A 26,823-nucleotide genomic window follows, 5' to 3' on the forward strand; every position below is an offset into this window, starting at 1 on the left:
AAAGCTCGTTTTGGCTCGGATGCGTTTGAAAGCAATTCGTTTGCGTGCGGCGCGCGCGTCACTTCTGGCCCGCTTGAGCCCTCCCGGGCAGAAAATTAAATATTGCGCAATTATTTTTTGTCCCTCTGTGGCCTCAACTGTTCATGATTAAATCAAAGTTGGTCCGAGTGCGGCAAAAAGCATCTGCCGACTGGGTTTTAATTAATAAAAAATAGCGAATATCCGCCAGAATTATAAATAAATTTTCACGAAATACCAAAATACTGTCAGTGCCATTTGATATAGGGTGGCTTATTATTCAGCACAGGTATTGCCTTTAACACGGCCAGTTCTTTACCCTCGTTTAAAGGGCGTGTAAGTGAGCCGTCGGTTAGCTCATATTATGCGTTCTTTGTGAGGCTTCAACGTGCTGCGGGCGACAAAGGAAAGCATAAACTCCCGGTATTTTACAAAATTTTGCTCAAGAGTCGCTTGTGATGAAAAATTCTTTGCTTGTATTTTTTTTTTTAAATTTAATATTTTGTTGCTCAACAATTTTTAATAAAAGAGGAAAAACTGGTACACAGTTTTGAAGTTTTGGAATGGTTTGTCCACTTTGAAAGGGCAAAAAAGATAATTCAGTTTGCAATTAATTATGAATTAAAATCTAACACAAAAGGTGATATTACAAAGAGAATAAAAAAAAATAATCAATTAATTTATTAAGGTTAAATTTTCAAAAGGAACAAATTTTTGCTAAAGAAAGTTGCAAAATAAATGAATAATTTTTTTAAATTCAGATATCCATAATGATAAATTTACCTGAATTCATTTTTTTCCCTAAACATTCTTAATAGAATGAGATACAATTGCAATCTCTGCAGAAGCAAATACATAAAACTATTCTGCATGAGACTCATTGCGGCGGATGGGGTCTTTTTGATTAGAATTTTTATCAAAATTCTTGCTAGTGTTGGTGCCATTTTGTCCAAAAGTTAATTTTCTTTTAAATAAATTGTTTTCAACAATTGAATTTTAACAATGTGATGAAACAATTAGAAAAAATAATCTTTTTTTTAATAATTATGTAATATATGATAAACCATATTTGGAAAAAATAAAAAGCAATTTTTGAAATAAAACTTTAAAAATAGCACCTTGATGTTTTTTAATTTAGCAAAGAGCTCAAATTTTAATGGCATGTAATCCATCTGCAAAATTAAATAAACACGCATTCACCATCCCTCTGCTCTTCCTGTCATAAAACTAATCCAAGCGGATCAAACCGACAAGAAGTGCGGTCATAAAAATTTGCATCCTCTCGTCCTTCAAAATGGAATGAAAACGCACTCCATCATCCAGCAGACCAGAATGCAGTACCCGGTTTGCGAAATTAGTCTTGTTTGTTGTCTGTCCCTGGCCACGCGCGACACACCACCCTGCGTATATAAAACAAGATAAAACGGAGCGTGCCGTTGAGGGGGTTGTTTGCGAAGTGCAGTCGTAAATTTGGCGCGCACGGAGACGAAATAAGACGGAATGAGATATCAGAGGAATGAATCACTGCTCATCTCTGCTAGAAAAGGGGATGCTCGGGGGTTCTTAGGGGGCAACGACAGTCGGTCGTCGCGCTTCAATTGTAGAAGTGCTTTGTATAAAGAGAAGAGAACTTTGGAACGAGATATGCATGCATTTAGTAGTAGGCTCGCTCCGTCTCTAGCAGAGCGCACTCTATTACTATTGTTTGGGAGTGATTACGAAATTGGAAGGGTAAACCAACACGGACGAACTAAAAAAAATGAGGATCAATTTAATTTGGTATGAAGTAAACATAAATTTAATAGATTTTTTTGGTACATTAGATTTTTTAAACACTAGATAATGTGTGAATAAAAAAAAACATTTAAAATTATGAAATTATGCACAAAAGATCGTATTCTTGAGGAATGTCAAATGAATAATGAAATGTATCTAAATTTAAAAAAACGAACAACTTAATTTTCCTAATTAAAAATTTTATTTCATATTGGTGTTATTTGTCCATTTTAAAGTAAAATTCTAAATTTAAAAAATTTGAATTTGAACAAAATAATTAAATGTTTTCCTTTTTTAATACATAAATCAACATAAATATAACAGAAATTGTAACATTTATAGTTACTTCATATTTATTTTGATGCAAAAGAGAAGCTCAAAAGATTGGACGAGTCTCCGTCTTTATTAAGATTATTATTTTCCTGATGCTTACTAACAATAAGTTCAAAGGAATTCAATTTTAACCAGACTCCCAGTCCCAGTTTTCATAAATTAATTTTTCGCTTGTCAGGAAATTGCGTTCCTTTGTATCTTTGAAAGAGCACTTTGTTTGTGAAATACAAACAGCTCCCTGTTATAATCGCGTATCAAAATCCTCTCTGACAAAGGAGTGGACACCCAAATATGCATTTAAACTTTCATTCAAAATTGTATTCACGCTTTATAGATTTGGCAAGAGATAATCCCCATTGTTGGTTTCCCCTGCTCTGTGTATTTTCGCGAATCCGCCGAGTCCGCCGCCGACCTATTATGATATAATAAACGGCGCTCTCTCGTCGTCGACAATGCAAGAGCTCTTGGAACGGTTGTGCAGCACAATACGCACTCACTGCGTGTACACCTCATTATGCATCGGTGCGGACAAAAACAAAACGCTTGCAAATAATGGATGGCTCGCCCGGTGTTTGAGTTTGAAAAGCGATCTGCATGAACGAGCCGAGCATCGCGTCTATTGTTTTGTTGCTCCTCTCTATGCGTTTTGTTAGCTATGCTGATTTCCGGCAGACTCTCTGTACATCATCACGCTCTTTGAAGTATGCAACCACTTTCGTATGCATGAGCATCGCGCTCATTATTTATGCGGCAGCGTGGAAAATGGAAAATGACAGCGTATCCGTACAACTGAGGGAAATTTTTATTTTCGCATTTTCGAAAAATGATCCTTAATTATTCAAAATTTTGATTTTTTTTTTAATGAAATTTATAAAAATTCTATTCAATATAAATGGAATTATTTTTTAAATAATTAATTAAACGAACAATTTGACACTGGTAAAAAATTTTAGTCTATAAAACAGAATAAACTTTCCAAATGTTACTGAAAACTCGAAATTTTTTATTTTAGTTAAAAACAGTCAAAATTGGCAAATTTTTCAATAGCCTAACTAAACCAAATTTTAAACTTTTTACATTAAGTAACATTTTTTTATTTTTTTATACTATGCAAAAAAATTCAAAAAATTTAAACATGTTAAACATGTTAAGGTGGAAGGCAACTTTTACCAACTTTCCTTTGCTACCAGCGAGTCAACTTTTAGCGAGAATCAAAAGTGATTAAAGATGAATTATCAAAGATCAGAAGTTGGAACCGTACGGCAAAAATAAATCTTTCTCTCTCGGAGCAAACTTTGCCATCATTCAAGTAATAATTAATGGATCGTTGTCGGCTAGAGTGGTGCGAGAGGCGGTTCCATTACCGTAGCCACGATCGCATTAGGCCAAATGCATAATGAATTGGCGCGGCACTTTATTCAGTCGCTCTTTATCGGACCGCCAGCAGCTGACATTTATTTTGAGCCCTTCGCGAGTAATTTGAAATTAATTTTCCGAGCTGCAGATTTCGCGATTTGCTGATTCGGAAAATTCGCACGCGGAATATGAAAAGCTCATTACGCCGTGTGCGTGCGAAAAAGTTTATTTGCCTGGCTGATAACAGCACGGCTCGCTGACTTTAATGTAATGCGAAAGCACCACCAACGACACGGTCTCTCCAACTTTGTAATCTTATCTCGCAGAGGGAAAATTCAATTTCGGCACGAGTTTGCGGAAAAACGAAATGGGTCTGTCCCCTAGTGCCCTTTTTTAGGGTCGACCAAATGCGCTCTGCCAAAATCTGTGCGTTTCGCGAGAGAAAAATACATGTATGCAAGTAAATTGTGACGTTTGATCTACAGGGCTCTTCCGGGAGATGTTTTACGAAGTCAAATGTAGGTCAATATTTTGCGTACATTAGCGTGAGGAGAATCTCTTTATACTCGTTGAAAGGAAATTTTCGCAAAATGTTGAAGAAAAAGATTTTGAAAAGAGAAATTGAATTAATTTTTATTTTATTAACGGAGAAAATTAATTAGCAATAAAAAAACAATGATCAAAATATTAAAATTCAATTAAAATATAAAAATTCATATAAAGCTCTTCATACAAACCCGTTTCACATCAAATTTGACTAAGGTAAAACACACCTTTAGTTTCGATTTAATTTGAAAAAATAATCAAACATTTATCAAAAAATGACAACTGATATTTTATCGTTCATCTAGTTTTAAATCACATAACTGACTTCAAACAAAACTTTGGCATTTAAATGCTTTTTTGTTATCAACTGTAAGAAAAAATTGGCTCATGAGCTTTTCCTTTATACCTGGATTGTTTCTCAAGTAAAAAGCCTCTATAAAAATATCATGAAATATCAAATATGCAGGTAGTCAAAAATGAAGTTTTTAGATTTTAAATAATTCACAGCTTCATTTCCTATTACGTAATGTAATAGATTTTACAACTATCCCCTATACCATCATATAATGAAACTAGATTAAAATCGAATGAAAATGATACTTAAAATATATGTCATGTGTTTTGTGTTGAAAGTAATAATAATGACGTAAATATGGTGTGTTAAAAAATTTTAAATTTCAGAAACAATAAATTTGTAAAAAAGCTGCAAAAATCAAAATAACTGAGAAGATTATCTAGAAAATAAATAAATTTATTTTAATTCATATGAAAAATATTTTTGTATTATTATATTCAGTGACAGGTGGTGAATCACAGTGTAGATAAATCAAACAGCTTTGATTTTAATCAACGCGGATTTACGTCAAAATATAACAAGATTAGCATAATATTTTTGTTTGTATTATAATTAGCTCGCGTGGAAAACTACCCTTTTAAATGTTAATCACAGAGGTGGAAAATCGAGCACCTGCACTGCGAAGGAATCCAGCAGTTGATAAACACGTTCAGACGAACAAAAGCGTGCTCAAACAGTTCGTTATCTGGACATTTGCATCGCAAATGTAAATCATCGGCGGAAAAATCAGCGGTTTAAAACGCGAGACTGAAATTTTCACCGCCCGCTTTTCGATTAGAGTTTTTTTTCTCCCTCCCGCAATTAGCGCAATAAAATCTCCTTTGTTTGGGTGGGGTCGCAGATAATTTGAGGAGAGAATTATTATGATAAAGGACCCGTAGCCGGAAAAAAAACCTACAACGATAGACGGCCGAATTTCGTTTATTGCATGAATGGCGTGCTACGGTTTCTTGACACGCACCCGCGTAAACAGTGTAACCACGGCAACCAGACGGTAATTCATATAAGGCGCGGATAATTTATTCCGAATTAGTTACACGTCTCGGGATCAATTCATAGTTTGACGAAAGCTAAACTTCGTGTTCGCACAAGACTGAGCCTTAATCAATTACACTTTGAAGACTTTCCTCGTAAAGATGCAACAAAGGACAAAACTTTACTCATTTGAAGCGAATCGATTTCGAATTATGTTTTCTTGAATTTTGTTTTTCTACCTGTTAAAATTTGGTAAACAAAGTGTAATAATAATAGCGGTCTTCTGCGGAGTTCTTCAAAAGAGAGGGATAGAATTTTGTTTTGGGAAGGAGACGCATGGAAAATTGGCTCCGCAAAAGCAAAAACAGCTACTGGCTCTGCACGGCGCAAAAAAAAAACAGCTTTGATCATGTTTTTCGCTTTTGCTCATTTCATTTGCGGGTCTCCATGTTTCAACATAACAAACCAATTTGTTATCATCATTTTGGTGCTTGTACTTGAGCATTTCCATTTCAGTGAAATAAATGCAATGTGAATTTACTTTGCGTAAAATAATAAAACTGGCAGGAGAAGACGATAAAAAAAAGTTATGTGAAAATTAATTAAATTGATGGATAAAAAATAATTACAATTTTTTTCTTAAAAAGAAAGCAATTTTTGTGAAATATTTTTGCAAATCACAAATTAGTTGAAGTCTCAATATTTATAAATTTACTCATTTATTTGTATGTAATAAATTTAATTAAAAAGAAAGCCCTCCGGTGATTTTCACAAGTCTGCTGACCTCCTACGTTTTCTCGCCAAGTCCTGAAAGTCTGGATTTCTTATCCATCAACATCAATCAAATCAAAATAGTTTCCGCCGGACTTTGCAAAACAAGCAGAAACTTTTCCGACGTCTGACGGTCTGTGTGTAATGAGCTGTGAGGGTCAGAGGAAAGTTTGCGAAGTTTCACTGCATGTCGACGATCAACGCTCCCAATTAAATTCCGCACCCCTTTCCATTCCGTCAATTTGTATTAAATTCTCCCCAACTCTCATTATGAAAATACTGAAAACAGTGCCGCAAGCAAAAACGTGGCGTTGAAATTTCCGCGATAAAATATAACAAAGTCAAAAAATCAACTCACCATCGAAGGGAAATTCTCGCCAGAAGAAATCCTGTCGAAATTGAATTTGCGTCTGACTTCCGAGCGGCTTTTCGTTTGCGAATCCAACACTGAAAGTTTTTCAACACCGACTGAAGTGCATTATTCGGCATGCTTGCTGCGATGCCTGGCTTCTCTTCAGAGGCATGCGCCCTCCCACCCCATGCACGACCGTAGCCGCGCAACAACCCCCTCTCGAACGCGCGACCCCTCTCCATGTCTCTCTGCTCCGCTGGTCATTATTATGCCATTTAATAATCGCCGCGCACACGCCGCACGCTCTAATGTCATTTGGGCAGACAAACGTTGCTAGTTGTTATTTTGATATTATGCAAAGAGAGGTCTGCTGCGGCTGGTTTTAGCGAAATTGAACACACCGCCGACACAAAAGCGGCTACTCGTAAGAGATTATCTTGGTCATCACAAATATGTTGGATAATTTTAATGTAACTAATGCTTAATTAATTATTGTTAAAAAGGCCTATTTATATTTAATGGCTTTGGCTTTAAACTGAAATGAAAAAGGGATTTTTTCTGAAAGTAAACAATTAAAATGCAAAATTTTAAAATATCTTATATCTTTTATAAAATTTACATTAAGATGGTAAAATTTTCTCGTTTATGAACTTAAAACTAAAATGCATGCCTAGAGCAATACAGATCGATAGTCGATTATTGGCTTAAAAATTTTCTTTTATGAACAAACAGGAACTTTAAAACTTATGATGATTCCAAATGTAAATGTCTTTAGGGTCTTTAGATGGAATAATGATAAAATACGGTAGGAAAACTATTAAAAAACGGTATTCAAAAATTTGGTTTACAAGCACAAACATAATGCAAAGTTTCTAATTATGTGGGCAAAAATGAATATTAAAAGATTACAGAGCGATCCTTATCATCAATACTGACGTAAAAAGTTTCACAAAAATATTGTGCTCCGGAGCTACAGGGAAGTACATGTCTTAATATTAGTAGGCACCACCAGTGCTGACAAAGTATAAATTGTATTGCTCCAAGCAAAATAAAAAAATTGCAGTGATACGGGGGCAACTTTCAGTTACATAAACTAAAAGGCATTAAGTACACCAGTACAAAAATATACTGTAGTGCCTCAATTCATCCCACAAAATATATATATATAATTCTAAAATTATGCATTTATAGAGGGCAGGGTTTGCTTTGATTCCTACTCGGCTTCAGCCGTATAGTTTGAACTGTACTGCAGGTTGCGTGTAATGTACACTCGTAGAGCACCATCATTGATCTGCTCGAATCTGAAATTAGGAATAAAAATTAAATCTCAGATCTTTGTAAATTACACTTGAAGGTCTTACTGAATCCCACGCTTTTTGAGTCTGGTCTTGATGGCAGGCTTAATTTTAGCCACTCCGTTAGGGCTACGATTACCACGGCCTGTTATGACTTGCACAATCTCGTTGCCAATTGTAGGATCCAATTCTCTCCTTTGGACATGATGATCAAGGAAAATGTCAAGGGTCTGTAAAAAGCATGATTAATATAATTATATAACAAGTTGACTTCAAATCAAAGATAATTACATTCAGAGCTTCTGCTACATAAAGATAGTGCAGGTCGAGAAACTCAAGGCTAGAGTTCTCTAAAATGAGAGATGACACTTTCGAGTTGGCCAGGTTCAGCTCGTTTCCGAATTTTTCCACCTGAACGAAAAAAAAATAAGAAAAATTCTGCCCTTCTGAATTTTACGTTGTACCTCATAATTATAATGGGCAGCCACACTGGGCAGCTTTTTCGTCAAATAATCCTGCATGTTTTCCATGGCCTTCATCTTTTTCGAGTGCGCCACCTTTGCCTCATCTCGATAAGCAGCAATTTGGTTGATCAATTTAGCCTCGTCTGTTTCACCATTTGGCCGCTGGCGGATCGGAATGACATTGACAAACAGAGGTTTCTTTTTTTCTGCAGCCTCCAACTCCTATAGAGAAATGTAAATTAAATTCTGTTCAGTGTTTTTTGCTTAAAAATTACCTGTAAACTCATTCTTTTGGCCTGTTCCACCAACTCCTCCTCTCGTTTCTGCAAAGCTTCTGGCGTGTAAACATCCTTGACCTTGGTGTTTGTCATGTAAACCTCTTTAACGACTTTGACCGTCTCATTATAATCACGATTATGAGCCTCAAAAATGTCTTTTATGGCAACAGGGTCCATATTCGGGAATTGTTCAAGCAGTTTTTGACAAGACATTTTAGTTGCTAGGTCATTTTTGCCGTCTTTCTGCAAAAGGAAATTTCCGAAATTTCATTATAAAGCAGCAAGTACAAATTTGGAATAGTTAACCATTTGCAAATTTTTCACCAACTGCAGAGCCTTCTCCTCGTCCAATATTTCATCCATGCTGGGATTAGGGGGATTTTCATCCTTAGTCTCCTTAGGTTGTTGGTCATCCATGGCTAAGGCTCTGGCCAAGGCTGAGATTTTCATTAATAATCAATAAATAAATTTCTTTTCTTTAATTCTACCAGCATCATTTTTCAGCTGTGCTTTGAGTTGGACCTCAATTAAGCCGTAGTGTTTTTCGATAGCCTCCAACCAACAGGAGTGAATTTTTGAAGCAACCCAATTAGGCACCTTTAGTCGAAAAGCGTCATTGTCCAAATCTAAGAAGAGAACAAGAAATTTATTAACTCCAGAAAAAGAATAAAACTAACCTTCTAATAAAATAGGCCCGCCAAAATTTTGCAATAAACTCTGAGCAAAATTCCTGTCCAGTGTCATCTCAATCTCCTCCTCTTCACTAGACGAACTTTCGGTTTGCGATTCGGTGTCATCGTCATCAAGAGAGGTCTCATTTTCAATAGGTGGCTGAATTTTTAAATAAGTGAGTCGAGAAAAAAATATTTTACGAACTAATACCTGGTGTGGAACGTTTGGCTCTTGATTTTTGGGGATGACAAATTTCTCCTCCAGCGCCCGTTTCAACTCCAAAGACTCAGGCGTTGGTTCTGCGGGTGACTTTTTAGGCATCTGTGGTACTTCTGCCAATGGGGAGGTTGTTGGTGCGCGGACCTCTTTTACTATAGGAGTAACGAGAGGCTTCTTGCTGATGTTGGTCCCCTTTTCTAAGAGACGAGTTGAGTTTTCCACTGCGTCGAAAAAGTACTCCTGGTCAAAGTGGCATTCACGAAGGAGATCCCTCAAAACTTTAGCATTGAAGTCAGGGTAAACTTCAGGCAGGTTTTTGTAAAATTCCCGAGCAGATTCAGGGACGCCTTCGTAATCAATTATCTCCTCTTCGTCATCCGACATAGGCTGGCAGGTTTCTTCAGGAACTTCAATTTTCTCTTCGGTAGGATTGAGTTCTAAAATCTGCACACCTCCAGACTTAGTCTCCTGGGTGTTCATGGTTTGCTGTTGTTCGGAAGTAGGATTCGGAATTGGGTCCAGTACGGCAGGCGGTAGCATAGGTGGAGGTGCTGCTACTAGGGATAAAACTTTCTGGCCTGATCTCGGCAATTGGAAAAGTTGCAGTAATTCAAAAGCAGAGTATTTCTAAAAAAAATCAATTAATTTCTGTTTGATTGTTAATTTAATTTATAAACCAACCTTATATTTGTCCTGCATGTTTCTCAAGCTTCTATCAGGAACATTATGAACATTTTTACTTCTTAATTGTCCTATATTATCCCTCCAAGGGGTTAATGGCTCCAAAATTTCAATATGATAACCAAATTTGACACTTTCGATAAAATATGGTTTCATCTCCCATTCCTGCCAAAAAGGAAAATGTTACTAAAACTCTATTACAATGATGTTATTTCAAACCTTACCATTATATTGGTGTTGTCTATAATGACCAGCTGAGTTTTCTCATTAAATGCCTTCTTAGCATTTTGCTGGGATGCACTGTGAGCTACTGGGAGTTCTGAGGCGTTAAAAACGTAACCTTTAGGAGTGTGAAAATGATGATCTGCACTGCAAATACGATAAACAAAACTGTTTTCTTCTGCCATTTCAGATAACCTGCATAAGAGAAGGATTAAGTAAAAACAAATTTTAAAATAAATGGCAAATTCACTCTTTTGATAAATAGGTTTTTCCACTCCCTGGAAGACCTCTTAATATAACAAGCACCAGCCACCGCTCCATTAACATCCGCTTTATTTTTTCAACAACTGGTTTGTTTACGGACTCTTTAGGTGGTCTCCGATCTGTTAATAATAAAACAAAATTAATTAAGCCGTCAGATAAAAAAATAAAAAGACCAGGAAAAAAATATTACGTTTCTGATTAACATTGCTCTTTCTGATGGCCCCGGTGTTAGGTTTGGGCCCCGTGTTGCTGACCCACATAGGCTGACTTAAAGGCCCATTGGGCACTTTCTGGTCAGCAGTGTTGCAGTTGGTCAGACGCATTTCCGGCACCGTCTGCTGGTCTTCCGATGTGGCCCTCGCTTCAATCGTTTTGTCACAGAAGTTGGCCAAGTTGCCCAAATTGGTGTTTTTGTCTAACAGAGAAATGGGATCAGCTACGTCCCCGCTGAGACAAGATGTGCTTTGGCCAAACAAATCGGAAAGAGCTTGGAACGACTTGTCATCTGCAATTTTTTAAGTATACAGAATCAGAGTGACGATAAGATAAAGAGCAACAGGCTAAATTTGTTTGTATGGTTTTACGTACAGTCATAGCCGCAGCTTGCAGCTACGTCCTGTATGATGGCAGCATCCTCGCGGACAAACCTCTTGTTCAGTCTGTAAATGACGTCATCCTGTTGCACTACTTCGGTTGTCATTCTGCCCAAACGCTCGGATCCTTTGGCAGCTGAAATATTCATATTAAACTTGAGTTCCGCTCTCCGAAATTTACAACCTCAAGATTTGAGATAACAAGAGTAATGAAAACTACCACTATCAATGTCCTTATCAACATCAGGAAAGCACCAAAAAATAATATTAAAAAGAACCAATCATGAAAATGGATTATGTACCATAGCTTCAGAAAAAAATAACCTTGATTGTTCCAGAAAGAGAAATCTTTTACTTAACGGGGACTTGACCTCTTAAAGTGTTTAATCAGATTTTCATTATCACTCACGATAGTTGGATTATAAATCTCTGCTCATCTCACAGACCCTGAAACGGGCGACGCAGTCCTCAAAAAGAGATTTATTTGCGTTTAATTTTTTCAGCTCGTTTTCTGTGTGCTCTTCTTGCCTAATGTTTTGTTGTCGAGCATGGGATGGGAGGGAAAGTAGGAAGATGCGAAACGAGCGCATGCGTGCACTCGTGAAAAGGGCGGCATAAGGATTTACGGGATTCTACCATGGGGCTGTTGACAACCAGTTGACAATGAGTGGGAAAAGGGACTTGTTTTTTTTACTAGTTATTAAGTGTGTGTATTTATTTTGGTTTATTTATAATTTTATTGATACATTTTATTAATTAATCCAAAATAATCGATATAAGGATATTTTTTAAATTATTTCCAGTTATTTCTCAATTTTTTTCTACTGATCAAATTATGAAGACAAAAATAATCTGATTAATCTGAACGTGTTATTTTATTATACGCTATACTTTCCGGTACTTCTTTCATTCAATTAGCAGTAAAAAAGCTAGCGTAATCAAAAAAATTCAAGCGTGCGTGTCTGTTATAGTCGCCAAAAGATGAGGTCATCAAAATAATCAAAATAATATAAAAAAAAATTCAAAAAAAATGACACAGAAATTAAAGGCACCGAACTAATTCAATGATTTAGGTGGAATTGCGAAAGCTAAATTAATTTAATTATATGAATGTGCGAACGTTTTTATATTGGTTTCCAGCCTAAAAATTAATTAAAATATTTTTAGCAAACGCGCTACTCAAATATACGGAAATCTTCAGTGTTACACAACTGGAGGTTTGCAGATGGTATATTATAATTATCATGAATCAATAAATAAATTCTTATAATTCTGACATCCACATCCACATCCGCAATTCTTCGTAATTTTAATAACACTGGAGCCATCGTGAAAAAATGAAATAACAATGAAATAAATTTTGATCTGCACTTACGACGAGTTACCAAATTAGCGGCTAGCATCGAGCAGTCAGTATTTTCGGAATTTCCAAATTCCACTTCAGCTGCAGAAATCAGCCCGCGCGATTAAAAATGATGATCGAATAAAGCAAAAGTTAACTTCGAGAAGCACTGAAGAATGAAGAAGCGGAAGCGTCCTTTCAGTTTCACCTCCAATACTCAACTAAACTAAAATGCTGCTGCGTCCGCGAGTCAGCACTGTCAGCAGCCAGCCGAGCCGAACCCTCCTAAAAATTCGTCCTACCTCTCTTTCTCCCTATGCTGCTTATCAGGGTACATTGTCTGCCTGCTGGTGGAAGCGGAAAAAATATGAGAAGTGGCGACGCAGCTGCGGAATGCACATCTAAGCGTGACTCATCGCACACTCTTTAGCCATCAAAAAGAGATTATCTTACAAAAGGCACCTTTCCTGACAATGTGGGGAAAGGAAATGAACATTTTCCAGCAGAAGCCTACTATAAATTTATTTCTATTTCCGTTTTTATTGTGCAAGACCAAATATTTGATAATATTATAATTTAGTAAAATATTTTTGAAGAAAATAGGATTTTTATTCTGTCTGCGATAAAAATAAACTATAACGCAAAAAAAGAAATAAGTTAGTTGGGACCGCGATTTTTTTTTTTTTTTACATAATATTGAAAGTCAAGGGTTCAGCGCTCAGCCGTAAATAACTAAGCAAAAAGAAAGCGTGATTTAATTTAATTTTGAACAAATAGAGACTGAGAATTTTTAAAAGTGTTTCGTCAATCGTCCATCGCCAAAATCATCAAAGTCGCTTCAATTTCTTGAGATTTCTTGGAAGCTGGAAGCGCGAGGAAAATGAAATGGCTTATTTGAGCCACAGGACAATTTTTTATGTAGCGGATGTGCCAGATAGATTGACAACCAGCACTCAGTTTTCCTGATAAAAGGGCACTGCGCGCCACTTGTCTTTTTCCATGTAAAAAATTATTAAATTACATAGGAGGACTTTTTCTCGCGACGAACAAAACAGTTCAAAAAAGGGCATAATATAAATAATTAATAAACTGAAGGCAAGGCGCCTTTAAAGCTGGAACTTTTCATAATTCTAAGTTGTCAGCAAAATCATTAATAAATAAATAATGACATTTTTAATTGAATCAACATAATAATTATGAAAGGTTTTATAATTTACAGTGATATCTTAAAAAATGTGTGCAAAATATTTTTTCAAAGAGTATTATTTATGTTTTATTGCTGGCAGATAATGTATCAATGCTACTCATCATAATTTATTAATATATTATGCAATACAAAAATAGTGCAAAAAAAATACTCAACACTTAAATTCAACCTAACAAGACTTCCAAAATTGGCCCGAGCCTATTCCCATACTTACAATAATTATTAGAAGACACAATAGGCAATTTACAACAGAAACAGGAATGCTTCAGATGGTTTTGCTTTCATGTGGAGAATCACAGAAACCGTAAGAGAGTTTTCCAAGAGAGAGATAGAGAGACGCACAAAGTTTTAAAATTAAAGCTCTAAAAAGATATTGCCAATTATTCCAAGAAAAATCGTAACATTAGGATTTCATCAATGCAGCTGAAGATTTGGAGTAAAATAATTATATAATGCACTTGAGTGCCATGAAGCGTAAGTAGCAAAAATTATGCTCTCTCGGAAAAATCTCAAAAATTAACACTTCGGCTGGACCCACTTGTAGGAACCGTAGTATTTGAAGTCGTTGGACGAGCACATTTCGTCAGCCTCCTTGGGACCTCTGGAGCCGTATTTGTACTTGATGGGCACCACCTTTTCACCTTCAATCTGGTGAAGAAGAGGGGTGAAGATGCGCCATGCCTCGGACAATTCGTCCGAACTGACAAAGTGCATTTGCATGCCGCAAAATACGTCCAGCAAAAGGCGTTCGTAGGCGTCCGGCATCTTGACGTCCCCGTAGCGGCTGTGGTAGCTGAGGTCAAGCTCTGTTTCCTCCATGTCAAAGCTCATGCCCGGCGACTTGGTCATCAGCTTCACATAGACAGCCTCACCAGGCTGCACTCGCATCACCAACTCATTTCGCTTTGGCTTTCCGTGGAAGATGTCTCCTGGAACGTCCTTGAACTGAATGCGCACCTCTGCCTTTCTCTCATTAAGGGCTGGAAAAAAACAAATATTTTATCAATATAATTTAATTAGCTTTTTACGGATAAAAGTTTCAATAGCAATCAAAAAGTGTAATCAAAAATATATTTTTAGTTATTTTCTCTCTCCTTATTTAACAATTGTATTATTTTCTTGGTATTGATTGATTACTAAATGGAAAACAATGCAGATAAATATACAGATGATAATTGTTTGTGCTGAAGGTTTAATGTTTGTTACCTTTTCCACAGCGCAGGATGAACGGCACCCCGTCCCACCGCTCATTCTTGATTTTAAGCACCGAGAGAGCGTAGGTTGGGGTAACAGATCCTTCAGGCACAGTCTTGTCGTCTAAATACCCCAACTTGGCATCTCCTTCGCCTTCTGGGTCACCGACATACTGGCCAAGGATGCAACTTTCCAGTTTCAGAGGGTCAACTTGCTTCAGGACTTTAACCTAAGAGGTTATATTATTATTTTTAATTTGAAAAATTCTTGTTTTAAAATATACCTTTTCATAGCGAATGTCATCTGGATGGACAGAGGCAGGCTTTTCCATGGCAACAAGGCAAAAGATTTGCAGGAGATGATTTTGCATGACATCACGAATGATACCAAATTCGTCAAAGTAGCCACCTCTCCCTTGAGTGCCAAACGGCTCTTTGAAGGAGATCAGGACGGATGCAATGTTGTCTCTGTTCCAAGTTGGGTTAAAAATGCGGTTTCCAAATCTGTTGATCAAATTTTAAATTTTATTATAGCAAAAAATATATAAAATATCAAATATTTTTCTCAGTACCTCAGCGTGATCAAATTCTGCACCATCTCCTTTCCAAGATAATGATCAATTCTGTAAATTTGCTCTTCCTTGAAGAGAGACGCCAAATGGTCTGAAAGCTCCTTAGATGAGTCAGCATCTCGACCGAACGGCTTCTCTATAATCACTCTAGTCCAGCCTCTGCAAAAGGGCAAAAAGGTAATTAATTCATTTTTATATTGAAATCAAATTTTTCAATATGCTTACTTGGTGCTCATGCAAGCGTTCTTGATGTGGACATTGACCGGCTTGAAAACGGACGGCGGCAAAGCAAGGTAAAACAATCTGTTGGAAGTCGGACCTCTTTCGTGCTTTTCCATTTCCTGGTTCAGAATCTCAAAGTCACGTCTAGTGTCGTACGAGCCGGCCACGTAGAAATTCAGCTTCCAGAACTCTTCATAGCGCGCCTCTTCACCAGCCCTGACCTGGGAAACCAAATTTTAAATAATTTAATTTAATTAAATTTAATGACAAACCTTCATCCAGGTATCGCACTTGGCCCTCAGTTCGGGAATGGTCAGCTTAGAGCGCGCGTAGCCGAAAAAAATGGTGTTGTTGGGCAGCAGGTTGTCTCTGAAGAGCCACCACAGGGTTGGGTAGATCTTCTTCTTGGCCAGGTCTCCCTGGGGAAATACGAGCGAAAAAATATTGCAAATCATTCCGTTATAAAAATGGTAAAACTCACAGAGGCGCCCATGGTAACAAAGATGTGGGGGATGTTCCCGTCAAAGTGGGTACCTGGAGCCATGTTTGCAGACTTGAGGGACCGCCTGATCAGCACCAAGCTGTCCTCAGGACTGAGATCTGGGTTTACTGGAAGCAGAGGTAGATGCGTTAGAGACGGATGGCGTCGGAGGAATGGTGTGCATATGATTTGCACATAGTCATCCTTATATTATTTTTGCACGTCAAGGGCACTGAATGACATGACACAAACTTGGGAGCAAAAACCGAGGTTTTGTGATTTGCAATTTTAGACTGCAGGCGTTAATTTTTCTATGTCGACTGAAGACTGCATTATTTTTGTTATATGTTAGTAAGAAGAAAAAGGCGAGTGTTTATTTCTTGAGGCTTGACAAGTTAATGAACTAATATATTTGTTTTATTTTAACAAATAAGAAAAATACGTAAAATGAAATATTATGAAACAAATGAATAAATCAAATAAATGCAGCAGGTTTTTGTTTTAAATTGACTGCGAATATTGTAAAAAGTATTTATTTTTTAATATTTGAATACAATTATGCATTTTTTTTTTACAAATATTTTTAGGAAATAAACTCTGAGAATGATTAAATAAAAGTTTAATCAGCATTGCATTAATTAATGATACTTATTTAAGATTTAAAATAAAATTTTTTTCTTTTTATTTAGTTCTCATTAGAATTTAAAAAACAAGTTGATTTTAATGTGCTGTTTGTGGGTTCATCTGATTATTTTTCATCTAAAAATCTTTAGATTCCTCCAATTCCAATCGCGCGGTGCAAGAGTGCACGCTCGCTGACCTCGGCAGTTTGGTACACATAGAGAGTGCAATAAATCTTAGCATTCGCTTCACACTATCATGGGGTATATATCGCAAATAACGCCGGTCGCACAAAAGTGAGTTGGGTTTGATACGGACCAAGGTCAGTCTGCATCTCGTGATAGGTGCAAAGGGCAAACAAAGGTCGACCTTTCTGCTTTTGGTTGGAAATATGATTTTTAATTGCCGTGTCCAGATCGAAGGTGGGCGAGTTTGATCTTGATGAGAGAAATATAAAATGTATTTAATTGGAAACTCTACCTTTAGGGCAATTAATCTGGCAAACGATTTAAAATTTGAGAGCCTCTTGAGATTGACCAGAGGGTCTTATCTGTCTCACGTTTTTAAAAATAATTGTTTTTTTCTTCATTAAAAATTGAAACGATTGCTTTTCACGCGATAATTGAGTTTTGTGCGGAAAGAGAAATCAGAGAGTATGTAAAGGAGCAAATTACACAAAATTTACATTTGGCACCATTCTTTACATCTGAGAGGCTGGAGAGAAATTTAAAATTTATGGTAATTGTCGTAATTGCTGATTATCATGAATTATTTAGACCGTAGTTGAAATAAAAAACTAACTGAAGTTCTGTGATCACAGGTGTTGAATTTAATGACTGAATTTAAACTCTCACTTCTTTTGAGATCATTAACTTTGTTATAACCGGCGAATAATATTTTTAATATGCACCAGAAATTGCTCAATTATTTATTTCCCCAAAATTGCTGTTTGATTGTCTGATTGATCAATAAAATTACAGCAATTTTCCCTGTCAATCAACCCGGTGAAGTAACCACCGGTATATTATGCGGGCTGAAACAATAAGCGCAACTCAAATAAAGAGCGGCACAAGTGAATTGGAGCAGGAGAGAAAGTTCTTCAGGTATACAAAAAAATAATTTAAACTTGATCTACCATGTCGTTTTCACACAAGCGCGATTTGGCGAAAGTTTGGCTTTTGTAAAAATACCAGACGAGTTTAAATTTCAAACAAAAATGCGGTTCAATTGGTTTTTACCTTCTTTGGAGCCCATGGTTGCTCTTGAGGTGGTGGTCGTCCGTCGATTGAGTGCCGGATGGTCTCACTCGGAGCTGCAGCCAGAGAAGAATGCGTCAGTGGGGGACTTCGAGTCTGCACAGAGGGAAGGGCGGAATGAGATAAATTTTGGGTTGCATAATGTTATTTCCATATCAGTACAATTCAGACACAATCGCAGCCAAAATAAAAGAAGAGAAACTCATTTCACATTCGGAAGTTATCCAACGTGATTTCCATAGGAAGCGTTGATTGCCAAACACGTTGTGTAATTAATTTGGCAGGTGTGAGTTGGTAAATGACATAGTGATTAATTTTAATAAACGATATTTATTGGATCAAGATAAGATCAAAAGAATAAAAGAATAAAAATATTGTTGGAAAAAGTGAATGGAGTTAATTAAATTAATATTTTAAGATGAAAATTTTTAGCCATTTTAAGAAAAGCCTAAATTTCTTAATAAATTAGACATAATTATGTATTTATTTGATTTAAAAAAACTATAATTATAAAACTTATTTTAGAGCTTCGGAATAATATCGTGCAACTAATTGATCCATTTAAATTAAATTGAACCCATTTCAATGAGTTTGGTTAAATCGATTTAGTCATTGATTAATTAAAGTGCAAAAAGATTTGTCAGAAGTGGGATTCGAACCCACGCCTGGAGAACCAGACTGCGACCTGAACGCAGCGCCTTAGACCGCTCGGCCATCCTGACACTTACATGCTTCACAAGAAATTTTCGAAATTCTCGGAGCGACAACTTCTAATTAAGGATCAGAACTTTATATATTGGATAACTTTTATTTTCAAGATTCTTCAACTTTGCTACACAAGCACGCATTGGAATGTGACGTCAAAACACCACTATTATTAACTGATAAGAAATAATTCCGCGAAAAAGCAAAAAAATCATGCCACTCTTTGAATTGAAACAATATAATTAAATTACTTCACTCGCTCTAGGTAATTTAATTTGCTTTGTGATAAGATATTAATAGCATTAGGAAATGTTTGCTGTTCAATGTCGGTGCAAAAATTGTACTTCATATTATATAATTCTCAGGATATAACAATTTGGAGTTTTATTAAGTTACAAACAGTAATTATAGGAAAATTAAGTTAAACAACTTTTCTTGACAGGTTCGTGTTTTGGTGATTGTACCGTAAATAATTATTGTTGGTGCTGTGTGCCAGGAGGCAGTGAGTTTACACGATTTTTTTTCGCGGTCTGGAGCAATTACTGTCAATTCTTACTTGCCGCGCGTAATAAAACCGAACATAAAAGTTGTCGGCCGGAAAGCTAAAAATTGATGACATTTTGATATTTAGTTTTAGTCACATTTTCTTAGATTTGTTCAATTAGTGAGAATTTGAATATGTAATAAAATGTCAGCAAAAAATATTAAAAATTCTAAAAAAAAATAGTTATCATTTAAAAAATTTATTAAATTTTAATTTAATTAATCATATTCTTATTCAAAATTTTTTAGAATTCTTAAATTAGTGAATTTTATAATAAATGTGTAATAACATAGCAGCAAAATATTAAAAATTCACTTAAAAAAATTGGTTTAATTTTATTGCTGCAATTGTTAGCACACACTGCTGTGTGCACCTGTGAAATAAGCAGCATTATGTCATTAAATGCATTATATAAATTATTTTCTCATTGAAACCGCGCGTTCTTTATCGGCCCACATTATATTATTATGCTCAAGGGGGTTTGCTCTGATTGAGATATTCTTTTGAATCGGCTTAATTGACAACTGAAAACGGTCCATTCAATTCAGAAGCCCTCTGGTGAACAAGAAAATCGGTCCTTAAACGTTGTTGAGGACTTGTAATTTCACGGCTGACAATATAAGTATCGGAATGGCTAATTAATCGTGTGTGATTAAAAAGAGGCGAAAAAGGAGGCCTAAAAATGCACAAGGCAATGAGAAAAGTCGAGTGAACGAACGAACACCTGCGCCGATAGTCGCTGACCAACATTATAATATATATTATTATTACGGTCTGCGAATAAAAGTGCGAGCACGAAGTTCTAATATGGGTCAAGACAAAAGTAAATTAAAGCCCGAGGCGGGGATTCTCGCGGTTCAAACAACCGGCCAGAATGGGTCGCGCTTTTGAATGCTCCGTGGGATCAGTTTTTGTGCTTTTGCATCATACAAGATATTTATTTTGCGGAATGATAAAAGTCACACCAAACTTTCCATTATCTGATGGATTTATGTTACAAGATAAAAGCTAAATTTTTATTTTTTTGACGGAATTTCCTCTTCAATATTTTTATAAGAATCCAGTAAGAATCAATATGTAAAATATTCTTTTAAAGATAAATAATTACTTAAATTTATTTTTAATCAGTCATCTTTATTTATCTTAAAGATTAATTCAATAATTTTAACGCTTTTCCTCTTGCAGTTATTTCTATTATTTTTGTTGTTGAATTTTTTGTATTTTCAATATGAAATGAGTTTCATGCTTATCTCTATATACAATAAATAATTGAAATATTTCGCGAACGCTTTCTTTTTTTAATTTAGTAAAAATTTATCTAGCTACAATTTTATTACAAAATTGAGCAAGCTGAAAGTTTTAACAAAATTAAATCAGCAGCCTTTTTTATTGATTTTAATTTAAATAAACAAATTTATTTGTTGAATTTTTTTGGAAAATTTATGAAATTTTTATGTAATGGGAGCTTCTGAAATTTAAAAATTTCAAATAAGGTTAAAATATTTTTTCATTAAAAACTAAGCCCGTCAGAATAGGTAGGGAATAAATTTTCTGCACTGTGTAATATTTTCCAATTCATATTCATCAAATAAAGAAATATAATATAAGTATAAAATTTATAGTGGGTTTTGGAAACTTGAGATCTAATCGCAGACTCAAGATAAGACTCTTACATAACCAAATAAATACAAATCTATCGAAATTCCGCCAAATCATCCCGACTCACGTGCCCGAATCGCGTCGCAATTGAGCGAATTTCAATGAAAACTCACGCAAAACTAATTTCGACTTGTCACCGCAGCTGTCAGAAAACTTGTCGCGTTCGAACGTTTCGCCGCAAAAGGGGAAAATACCCCGAACTAGTCTCACAAAGTGGTTTTGATACTCGCCTTTTCTGTAATCAGTCGACTCGGTGGTCGCGGCTGCTCTGTTTACATGTTAATCAGGAGTCGGTGTTTGAGTGAGTTTTGTGTTGCTTTGCGACCAATCAAAGCCGGCTGATTCATTAGCGCGGACGAGCACCTGGAGAAAATACCCGATGAAAAAGAAAGCAGAGTCGCCGCCTCCGGCGAGAAAATAAACTTCTCAATTCTCAAGTGCACGGCGCGAACGTCGGCGAACAGCAAACGCCACGTGGATACATACTTTCGCATTTAATTGCACTGCGAGAAATAAACTTTGTTTTGTTAGTGAAATTAATCAAATCAAAGTTTGATAAAATTTACATTTATGTGAGCTTTCACAAAAACTGAGATGAACCGGTTAATGAGAAACTTCTTCCCATTAAAATATTCCAAATATTCTATACAATTATTCAACAGAAAGCTTTATCGATTTCTAACATGTTACTATATACATAATAATATTAAAAATCTTCTTTCATAATTGGATGTATTGTTCCCAGTCTGTTTGTGTTTGTATTGCGCGGAAATTATGAGCCTAGATTACTCTCTGGCTGTAATATTATGGGGAGAGCGCGACTCGTTTTATTGATCCGTTCCGCCGAGAAAGGCAAAAGAGCGCAGAATCCTTGATGTTTTGATTCCGTTGTTCCCATGTGTTACGCCGACACTAAAGCTTTTTGATAAATTCGCTTGATATCAAAATTACTGCACGCCAGGATAACTTTCCAAATTTTGCAATATGAGGAGGAACGTGGGATACAATGTAAGAATCGCGAGATGAAATTTTTTAATCAATTCCGCATCATTGGATTTATATTTATTTGAAAATTTTAAATGTCTAATTTTCAGAGACTGCATCAAGTTAACGGGCACACTTACCGCCAAGAGGATGTGCAAGTTAATTCAAAGATTAAAAATAGATGGTTTCATATTATTTGCGGCTGCTTGTTCTTCGCTTTTGGTTTTGCAATTTTAATGTGGAGCGAGGCGAGTTTAAATTATTACAAATAAATTACTTATTCGAACCACGGGAATTCTCATTTCTTCTTTCAGGCACGACTCTTGACAAAAACTAAATCACTGAACGAAGGGTTCGATTCGATAGTTTTAATTCAAAATGAAAATCAGATTCTTCCCGAAAACAATGGAAAATTGATCCACTTGGTTGGATACATTCAAGTCGGCGAGCCTTTGACAGAATTCGAGTATGGAGTATTAATTTCCGCCGTAAAGCTGAAACGTCGGGTGCAAATGTACCAATGGGTGGAAGAAAGAACTTTGAGGTTTAGTAAAAATTATATAGAAAGAAAGAAATTAAACTCTAACAAATTTTTTTAGGGAATTTCCAGAGGAGTTTGACGTACACCAAGATGGACTGTTTTACTACACAGAGTGGCGAGACAAATTAAATGATCACACGCGATTTGCACAGCCCTTTGGGCACGAGAATCCAAGGTTGAATAATTTAATTCTATTTTGGCCCAGAAAAATACATCCTGCGGTTTCTCATTTCTTTAGAGAGATTCCTCTGAAGACGAAAATTTACGTCAGCGACCAAGTGAATGTAGGCGCGTACTACTTCAGCGATGCCCTGAAAGACTTGTTCACCGACTTTGAGTTATTCACAAGCGATGAGAGGCCTGAAAATCGTGACATCAAGCTGCACTCCGGATTGTACTACCACAGCCAAGATGTGTGGAACCCAAAAGTCGGAGATACAAGAGTCCAGTTTTCATATTCGGGGCTTGCTGGAGAAGTGGTAAAAATTATTCTAGACTGTTTAAAAATTATTACAATCTGTATTTAGGTGACAATAATTGCAATGCAAGTTGATCATGAATTGCACCCGTACATCACAACCCACGGAGACAAAATTCTCATTTTCCGACATGGGCAACACTCACCCAAGGACTTTTACTTGGAGCACCATAAACAACACTGGCTGCTTTCGTGGATAGTGAGGGGCGCCTGCTCTCTGGTTCTTTTCGTCGGTTCTAGTTTTCTGACCCCATTGCTCAAAAGATTTTCAAGAAGCAAGTGCTCCATAGGAGGTATTAAAAATTGAAATGGAATTTAAGTTTCTACATCGACAATTATTTAAAGGAATCGAACTGGTGCCGATGCAAGTGCTGACGAGACACATAACATCTGTAAATCTTTGTCTTTCTACTAGCACCTCCATGTGCATCATTGGCTTCACTTGGGCTTCCCTTCGACCGATACTGGCAACAATTCTTTTCACGGCCTCGTCGATGCCTCTCATTTTACTGTTTCTAGTCAGCATCAGGATCAAGAGAGACTAAAATGACTGACATTATTGATATTTGTTTTTAGAATATTTTTTTCCATTTAATTTTTGCTTTAAATTCGTTATACACGTAGGAGTGATACTATATTTAGAATAGTTTCTCTAGTAAAATTTACACAACACACCAAATCTGGTGACAAGTTGGTTCAAAAATTTCCCAAAATTGCAACTACGTCAGGAATCGTACACAGCCAAACTCCCTTTTTGTGAATGATTTACAAACTTGCAAATAAAGAAAGTAAATTATTTAGATCTCAAAGTTTGGAAATAGTTTGAAAATTTTAAATATCAACCTGCTTGACAGCTCTGTCTCTTTTAAAATCTAGCATCCTAACAGAAAAGTCAAAGTATTTTCAAATACACACTCATCTGCTGTCAACAAAACCTTAGCCACAAACAGCAAAGATTCAAATCACATCGCTTAAATCAAGGTTGAAGCACTGAGTGTCAACAAATAATCGAAGAGTCAGCACTTGACAATTCACATAAATACCTGGAAGCTCACGTGCAGCTTGCAAAATCTCACTGAAAGCAGCCCGCTCTATCTACAAGACGGGTGAGGCGGAACTTTGGCTTTGGTAAATTATGGCCGAGGTGAAGTTGATTCCGGCGGCCAGTACAAACACGGGCAACCACCTGCCGCGTGACGCCGTCACCAACTCGGCAGTTAGGGGACCGCACAAAATGCCCGGAATGGTGGCCTACAATTGGGTCAATTAGTAAAATTTATTTTGCATAATTCTAATTTTTGTTTTGTTTTACCAATGTGTTTGAAAGCGCAAAAGTTGCGCCGGCATGTTCTGGTGCCACATCAGCATGGTTACTCAAGTGGCCTGCAGAATTGAATGCGCACAGTCCCATTGAAATTGACACCAGTCTGTTTAAAGAGAGGAAATTAAACTTAATATTTTGTTTTTAAAATTTTCATTGACTTACACCACAGCAGCGGCTAAATTGTTGACAGCGCAGAAGGCTATTAGGAAAAATGCTGGGCCCACCAGACCTATGCTGGTCATAAGTCTTCGCACTTTGAGCAAACTCCAGCCTTTCGAAACCAATTTATCGGCAAAGTGGCCAGCAACTATGAAAAATTAAACACATAAGTAGAAAAATAAAAATGGATTTAAATGTCAACCAATCAAATGGTTTCTTTTTTTAATTTGGGGCTCTTAAATATTTAGCGCACCCTCGACTAGTTTTTTTTTTGTATCCACTATTTAAGATGATAAATTTATAAATAATTATTTACCTATGGCAAGAATAGAATTGAAGATGTAAGGCACAGCTGTAAAGCTGATATTCTCCTTGTCTGCCCCAAGAGAGCGCAGCAGATAGGTGGGCAGCCACTGCATCACAATGTAGCTGTTCCAGTTCATGGCGAAATGTGCCAGATAAATGCTCCAGAGGGCCCAACTACTCAGCAGCGCCCAGCCAGAGTAGGTAGACTGCTTCTGGTCCCTATACAGAGGTATGTGCAGATTGTTCGTCAAGGAACCCATGCTGCACATCCATAAGATAACCCACGCGAAGCCAGCCAGACCGAAAATGTAGAAAGACGAGGACCAGTGCATGTGAGGGCAAATCTGAACGAAACAAAATTAATAGAAAGACTAGGTTCTAAAAATTAATGACTTCAATTTTAAATTTAAAAAAATGAACCCACAACAATGTTAGATATTTTACAAATAAAAATATAAATCAATCAAAATATTTGGTGTCTCCAAAAAATGCATGATAAATATAATAACTCACAACGGATGCAACAGTCTGTCCGACAGATCCAGCAGCAACTAAATAAGCAAATGCTCTTGATCTCTCCTCCTCAGGAACAGTTAATGCTAAAATATGGTAAATTGTTGGAAGCCCTGCAATATTAAAAAAATTTAAAATTTTCATTTCATTATGCAAAAAAAAATCGTACCTAATCCTTCCCCAATGCCTAAGAGGATTCGGAAGAAGATGAGAGCAGCGATTGATGATGAAGCGATCAAAGGCGTCAAAACAGTCGATAGTGACCACAAGAGAACTGAGAATATAAGCAGAGTTCTGCCACCGTAGCCTCCAAACATAAAAGCTCCAGCAAGCTGACTGCAATGTACAGAAAGAACAATGAAGCTAATTTTTTTTTAATTAAAATAATTTTTTTACCTAGCAAAGTAGCCAATTGAAAATGCAGATAATATCCATCCCTGAAGGTGCAGGGACCATTTAAATTCGTCTGTCATTTGGATGATCGCAATCGGCATGATGACTCTGTCGGCGGCGTTGATAAAATTCGCCATCGCACAGAAGAGCACCAGTCGGAAGCTTTTCGGGAAGAAGTGAATGCGAATCATGGTGAGCAGAGTGTACAGGTATAGCTCGGGAGCAGCCGCAGTTTGGCTGTTGGCACTTCAGGGTAGCAAGATTGGTTTCAAAGCATGGCTGCGACCTCGGACGATTTTTTCATACTGTTGTCCTTGCGGAAAAGCTAGGTCGAGCACGGCATTTCGTTGGAAAAGTTCGCCAACAGAAGATGGACTTGGTCTACGTCGCCATACTTGCCAGCGCGTTAAACAAAGGGGGCGTGGCCAGCGGCGCCAAATTAATCAACTTCCAAAAATCTGAATCAGCGCCTGGAGTAATATGGAGTTCCTGAAAAAATTGGAAAAATTCGAAAAATTGATGCATTCTTTGCACAGTTAAAATGCATTTTTTGAATTTGAATTCTCTTTTAAAACATTTTTATTTATTACATTTAACGAAGCTGCCTTTGGACTTCAAATCAGTCTTTTCCAATGCAAAATTCTTGCACTTTAAGTATTTTGAATATTTTCTTATTTATTTTTCCTGGCAGCGTTGATTTCAGCAATGTTAGCTTCTAGAAAATTCTTGTTTTCAAGTGTGTCTTTAATCATCGCCGATTTCTCCTTTTCCAAATCTCCAATCAGTAAATGCCTGTCAATTAATATTATTCATTACGTAAGAAGGCGGCGAAAACAATGTGATTTTGTTTACCGGTTAGCAAATCCGAGGTAAAAAGTGGCGAGGAAAGTGCCGAAAATCAACGGATACCTGATTTTCGTTGCAAAAGTTGTTGGCCTTAGCATTGTGCGGTGCGGTGTACTGTATCTTTGAACCAAGAAAATGTAATTAACTGCAATAAAAGAACGCAAAAGCAAACGGAAATTACCAGCTTATTGAAGGATCCGCAAAATAAAACAGGCACGGCACTGCCACGCCCACATTTCACGTGTATTTCAAATGCGTTTGGCGCGAGGGGAAAAATTGTATAGCCTGCAAAATTAGTGGCTAAGTG

At 36.6% G+C, this 26,823-nt stretch overlaps 5 protein-coding genes and 1 non-coding gene across 11 annotated transcripts in view; 1 reads left to right on the top strand and 5 right to left on the bottom strand.

Moving 5' to 3' along the window:
- Nucleotides 1-6,609, bottom strand: part of LOC132193076 (uncharacterized) — a 36,812-nt gene extending 30,203 nt beyond the window's left edge. For all 3 annotated transcript variants that reach the window (XM_059613448.1, XM_059613447.1, XM_059613446.1), the window contains exon 1: nt 6,489-6,609. The gene's annotated coding sequence lies outside the window, so the exon portion shown is untranslated. The remainder of the gene's footprint in view (nt 1-6,488) is intronic.
- Nucleotides 6,610-7,068: 459 nt separating this feature from the next.
- On the bottom strand, nt 7,069-12,743 carry LOC132193218 (NEDD4-binding protein 2). Of its 2 annotated transcripts, none has more exons than XM_059613736.1 (15): nt 12,546-12,743; nt 11,166-11,306; nt 10,768-11,082; nt 10,564-10,696; nt 10,316-10,508; nt 10,092-10,256; nt 9,402-10,037; nt 9,197-9,350; nt 9,008-9,145; nt 8,826-8,956; nt 8,517-8,762; nt 8,242-8,463; nt 8,069-8,188; nt 7,844-8,007; nt 7,069-7,783 (listed from the first exon to the last, which is right to left on the bottom strand). In XM_059613736.1, exons 1-15 carry the CDS (start codon nt 12,571-12,573, stop codon nt 7,696-7,698), a joined length of 2,874 nt encoding a protein of 957 aa, XP_059469719.1. In that variant the 5' UTR covers nt 12,574-12,743; the 3' UTR covers nt 7,069-7,695. The 2 variants fall into 2 exon arrangements, with proteins under 2 accessions (XP_059469719.1, XP_059469720.1); XM_059613737.1 differs by lacking the exon at nt 12,546-12,743 and adding an exon at nt 11,580-11,738.
- Nucleotides 12,744-13,759: 1,016 nt separating this feature from the next.
- On the bottom strand, nt 13,760-21,340 carry LOC132193219 (glucose-6-phosphate 1-dehydrogenase-like). 3 transcript variants are annotated; one of them, XM_059613739.1, is made up of 9 exons: nt 21,203-21,340; nt 18,047-18,160; nt 16,188-16,315; nt 15,979-16,125; nt 15,710-15,927; nt 15,485-15,643; nt 15,197-15,416; nt 14,926-15,142; nt 13,760-14,699 (listed from the first exon to the last, which is right to left on the bottom strand). In XM_059613739.1, exons 2-9 carry the CDS (start codon nt 18,060-18,062, stop codon nt 14,236-14,238), a joined length of 1,569 nt encoding a protein of 522 aa, XP_059469722.1. In that variant the 5' UTR covers nt 18,063-18,160; nt 21,203-21,340; the 3' UTR covers nt 13,760-14,235. The 3 variants fall into 3 exon arrangements, with proteins under 3 accessions (XP_059469722.1, XP_059469724.1, XP_059469723.1); XM_059613741.1 differs by having other exon boundaries at nt 18,047-18,120; nt 21,203-21,269; XM_059613740.1 differs by lacking the exon at nt 21,203-21,340 and adding an exon at nt 21,086-21,103.
- Trnal-cag (transfer RNA leucine (anticodon CAG)) lies at nt 18,703-18,786 on the bottom strand. The gene has a single exon. It is a non-coding gene; the product is annotated as a tRNA-Leu (tRNA).
- Nucleotides 20,898-23,758, top strand: LOC132193221 (transmembrane protein 43 homolog). Its single transcript, XM_059613743.1, has 7 exons — nt 20,898-21,980; nt 22,067-22,204; nt 22,271-22,500; nt 22,556-22,672; nt 22,736-22,976; nt 23,025-23,268; nt 23,321-23,758. The coding sequence occupies exons 1-7, from the start codon at nt 21,957-21,959 to the stop codon at nt 23,518-23,520; spliced, it is 1,194 nt and encodes a 397-aa protein (XP_059469726.1). The 5' UTR covers nt 20,898-21,956; the 3' UTR covers nt 23,521-23,758.
- Nucleotides 23,007-26,746, bottom strand: LOC132193220 (uncharacterized). The gene is made up of 10 exons (XM_059613742.1): nt 26,698-26,746; nt 26,523-26,636; nt 26,261-26,462; nt 25,674-26,159; nt 25,447-25,613; nt 25,278-25,390; nt 24,775-25,108; nt 24,462-24,606; nt 24,288-24,402; nt 23,007-24,226 (listed from the first exon to the last, which is right to left on the bottom strand). Exons 4-10 carry the CDS (start codon nt 25,859-25,861, stop codon nt 24,071-24,073), a joined length of 1,218 nt encoding a protein of 405 aa, XP_059469725.1. The 5' UTR covers nt 25,862-26,159; nt 26,261-26,462; nt 26,523-26,636; nt 26,698-26,746; the 3' UTR covers nt 23,007-24,070.
- Nucleotides 26,747-26,823: the final 77 nt, after the last annotated feature.

This window comes from Neocloeon triangulifer, unplaced genomic scaffold (assembly GCF_031216515.1).
Source record: "Neocloeon triangulifer isolate White Clay Creek 2 clone unplaced genomic scaffold, ASM3121651v1 ptg000003l, whole genome shotgun sequence".
NCBI classification, from domain to species: Eukaryota; Metazoa; Arthropoda; class Insecta; order Ephemeroptera; family Baetidae; genus Neocloeon; species Neocloeon triangulifer.

What these genes read in the sequence shown, in the direction of transcription:
- LOC132193218 (XM_059613736.1), bottom strand. Translation starts at nt 12,573, where the DNA reads ATGCTAGCCGCTAATTTGGTAACTCGTC. An exon ending in CCAAAAGAATGAGTTTACAG is followed by an intron (nt 8,464 to 8,516) that starts GTAATTTTTAAG and finishes ATTTCTCTATAG; the next exon opens with GAGTTGGAGGCTGCAGAAAA. An exon ending in CTCAAAAAGCGTGGGATTCA is followed by an intron (nt 7,784 to 7,843) that starts GTAAGACCTTCA and finishes TCCTAATTTCAG; the next exon opens with ATTCGAGCAGATCAATGATG.
- LOC132193219 (XM_059613739.1), bottom strand. An exon ending in TTGTTACCATGGGCGCCTCT is followed by an intron (nt 16,126 to 16,187) that starts GTGAGTTTTACC and finishes GTATTTCCCCAG; the next exon opens with GGAGACCTGGCCAAGAAGAA. An exon ending in AACGCTTGCATGAGCACCAA is followed by an intron (nt 15,644 to 15,709) that starts GTAAGCATATTG and finishes GCCCTTTTGCAG; the next exon opens with AGGCTGGACTAGAGTGATTA.
- LOC132193221 (XM_059613743.1), top strand. Translation starts at nt 21,957, where the DNA reads ATGAGGAGGAACGTGGGATACAAT. An exon ending in CAATTTTAATGTGGAGCGAG is followed by an intron (nt 22,205 to 22,270) that starts GCGAGTTTAAAT and finishes TTCTTCTTTCAG; the next exon opens with GCACGACTCTTGACAAAAAC. An exon ending in GTGGAAGAAAGAACTTTGAG is followed by an intron (nt 22,501 to 22,555) that starts GTTTAGTAAAAA and finishes AAATTTTTTTAG; the next exon opens with GGAATTTCCAGAGGAGTTTG.
- LOC132193220 (XM_059613742.1), bottom strand. Translation starts at nt 25,861, where the DNA reads ATGATTCGCATTCACTTCTTCCCGAAAAGCTTCCGACTGGTGCTCTTC. An exon ending in TCAATTGGCTACTTTGCTAG is followed by an intron (nt 25,614 to 25,673) that starts GTAAAAAAATTA and finishes TGTACATTGCAG; the next exon opens with TCAGCTTGCTGGAGCTTTTA. An exon ending in GACAGACTGTTGCATCCGTT is followed by an intron (nt 25,109 to 25,277) that starts GTGAGTTATTAT and finishes TGTTTCGTTCAG; the next exon opens with ATTTGCCCTCACATGCACTG.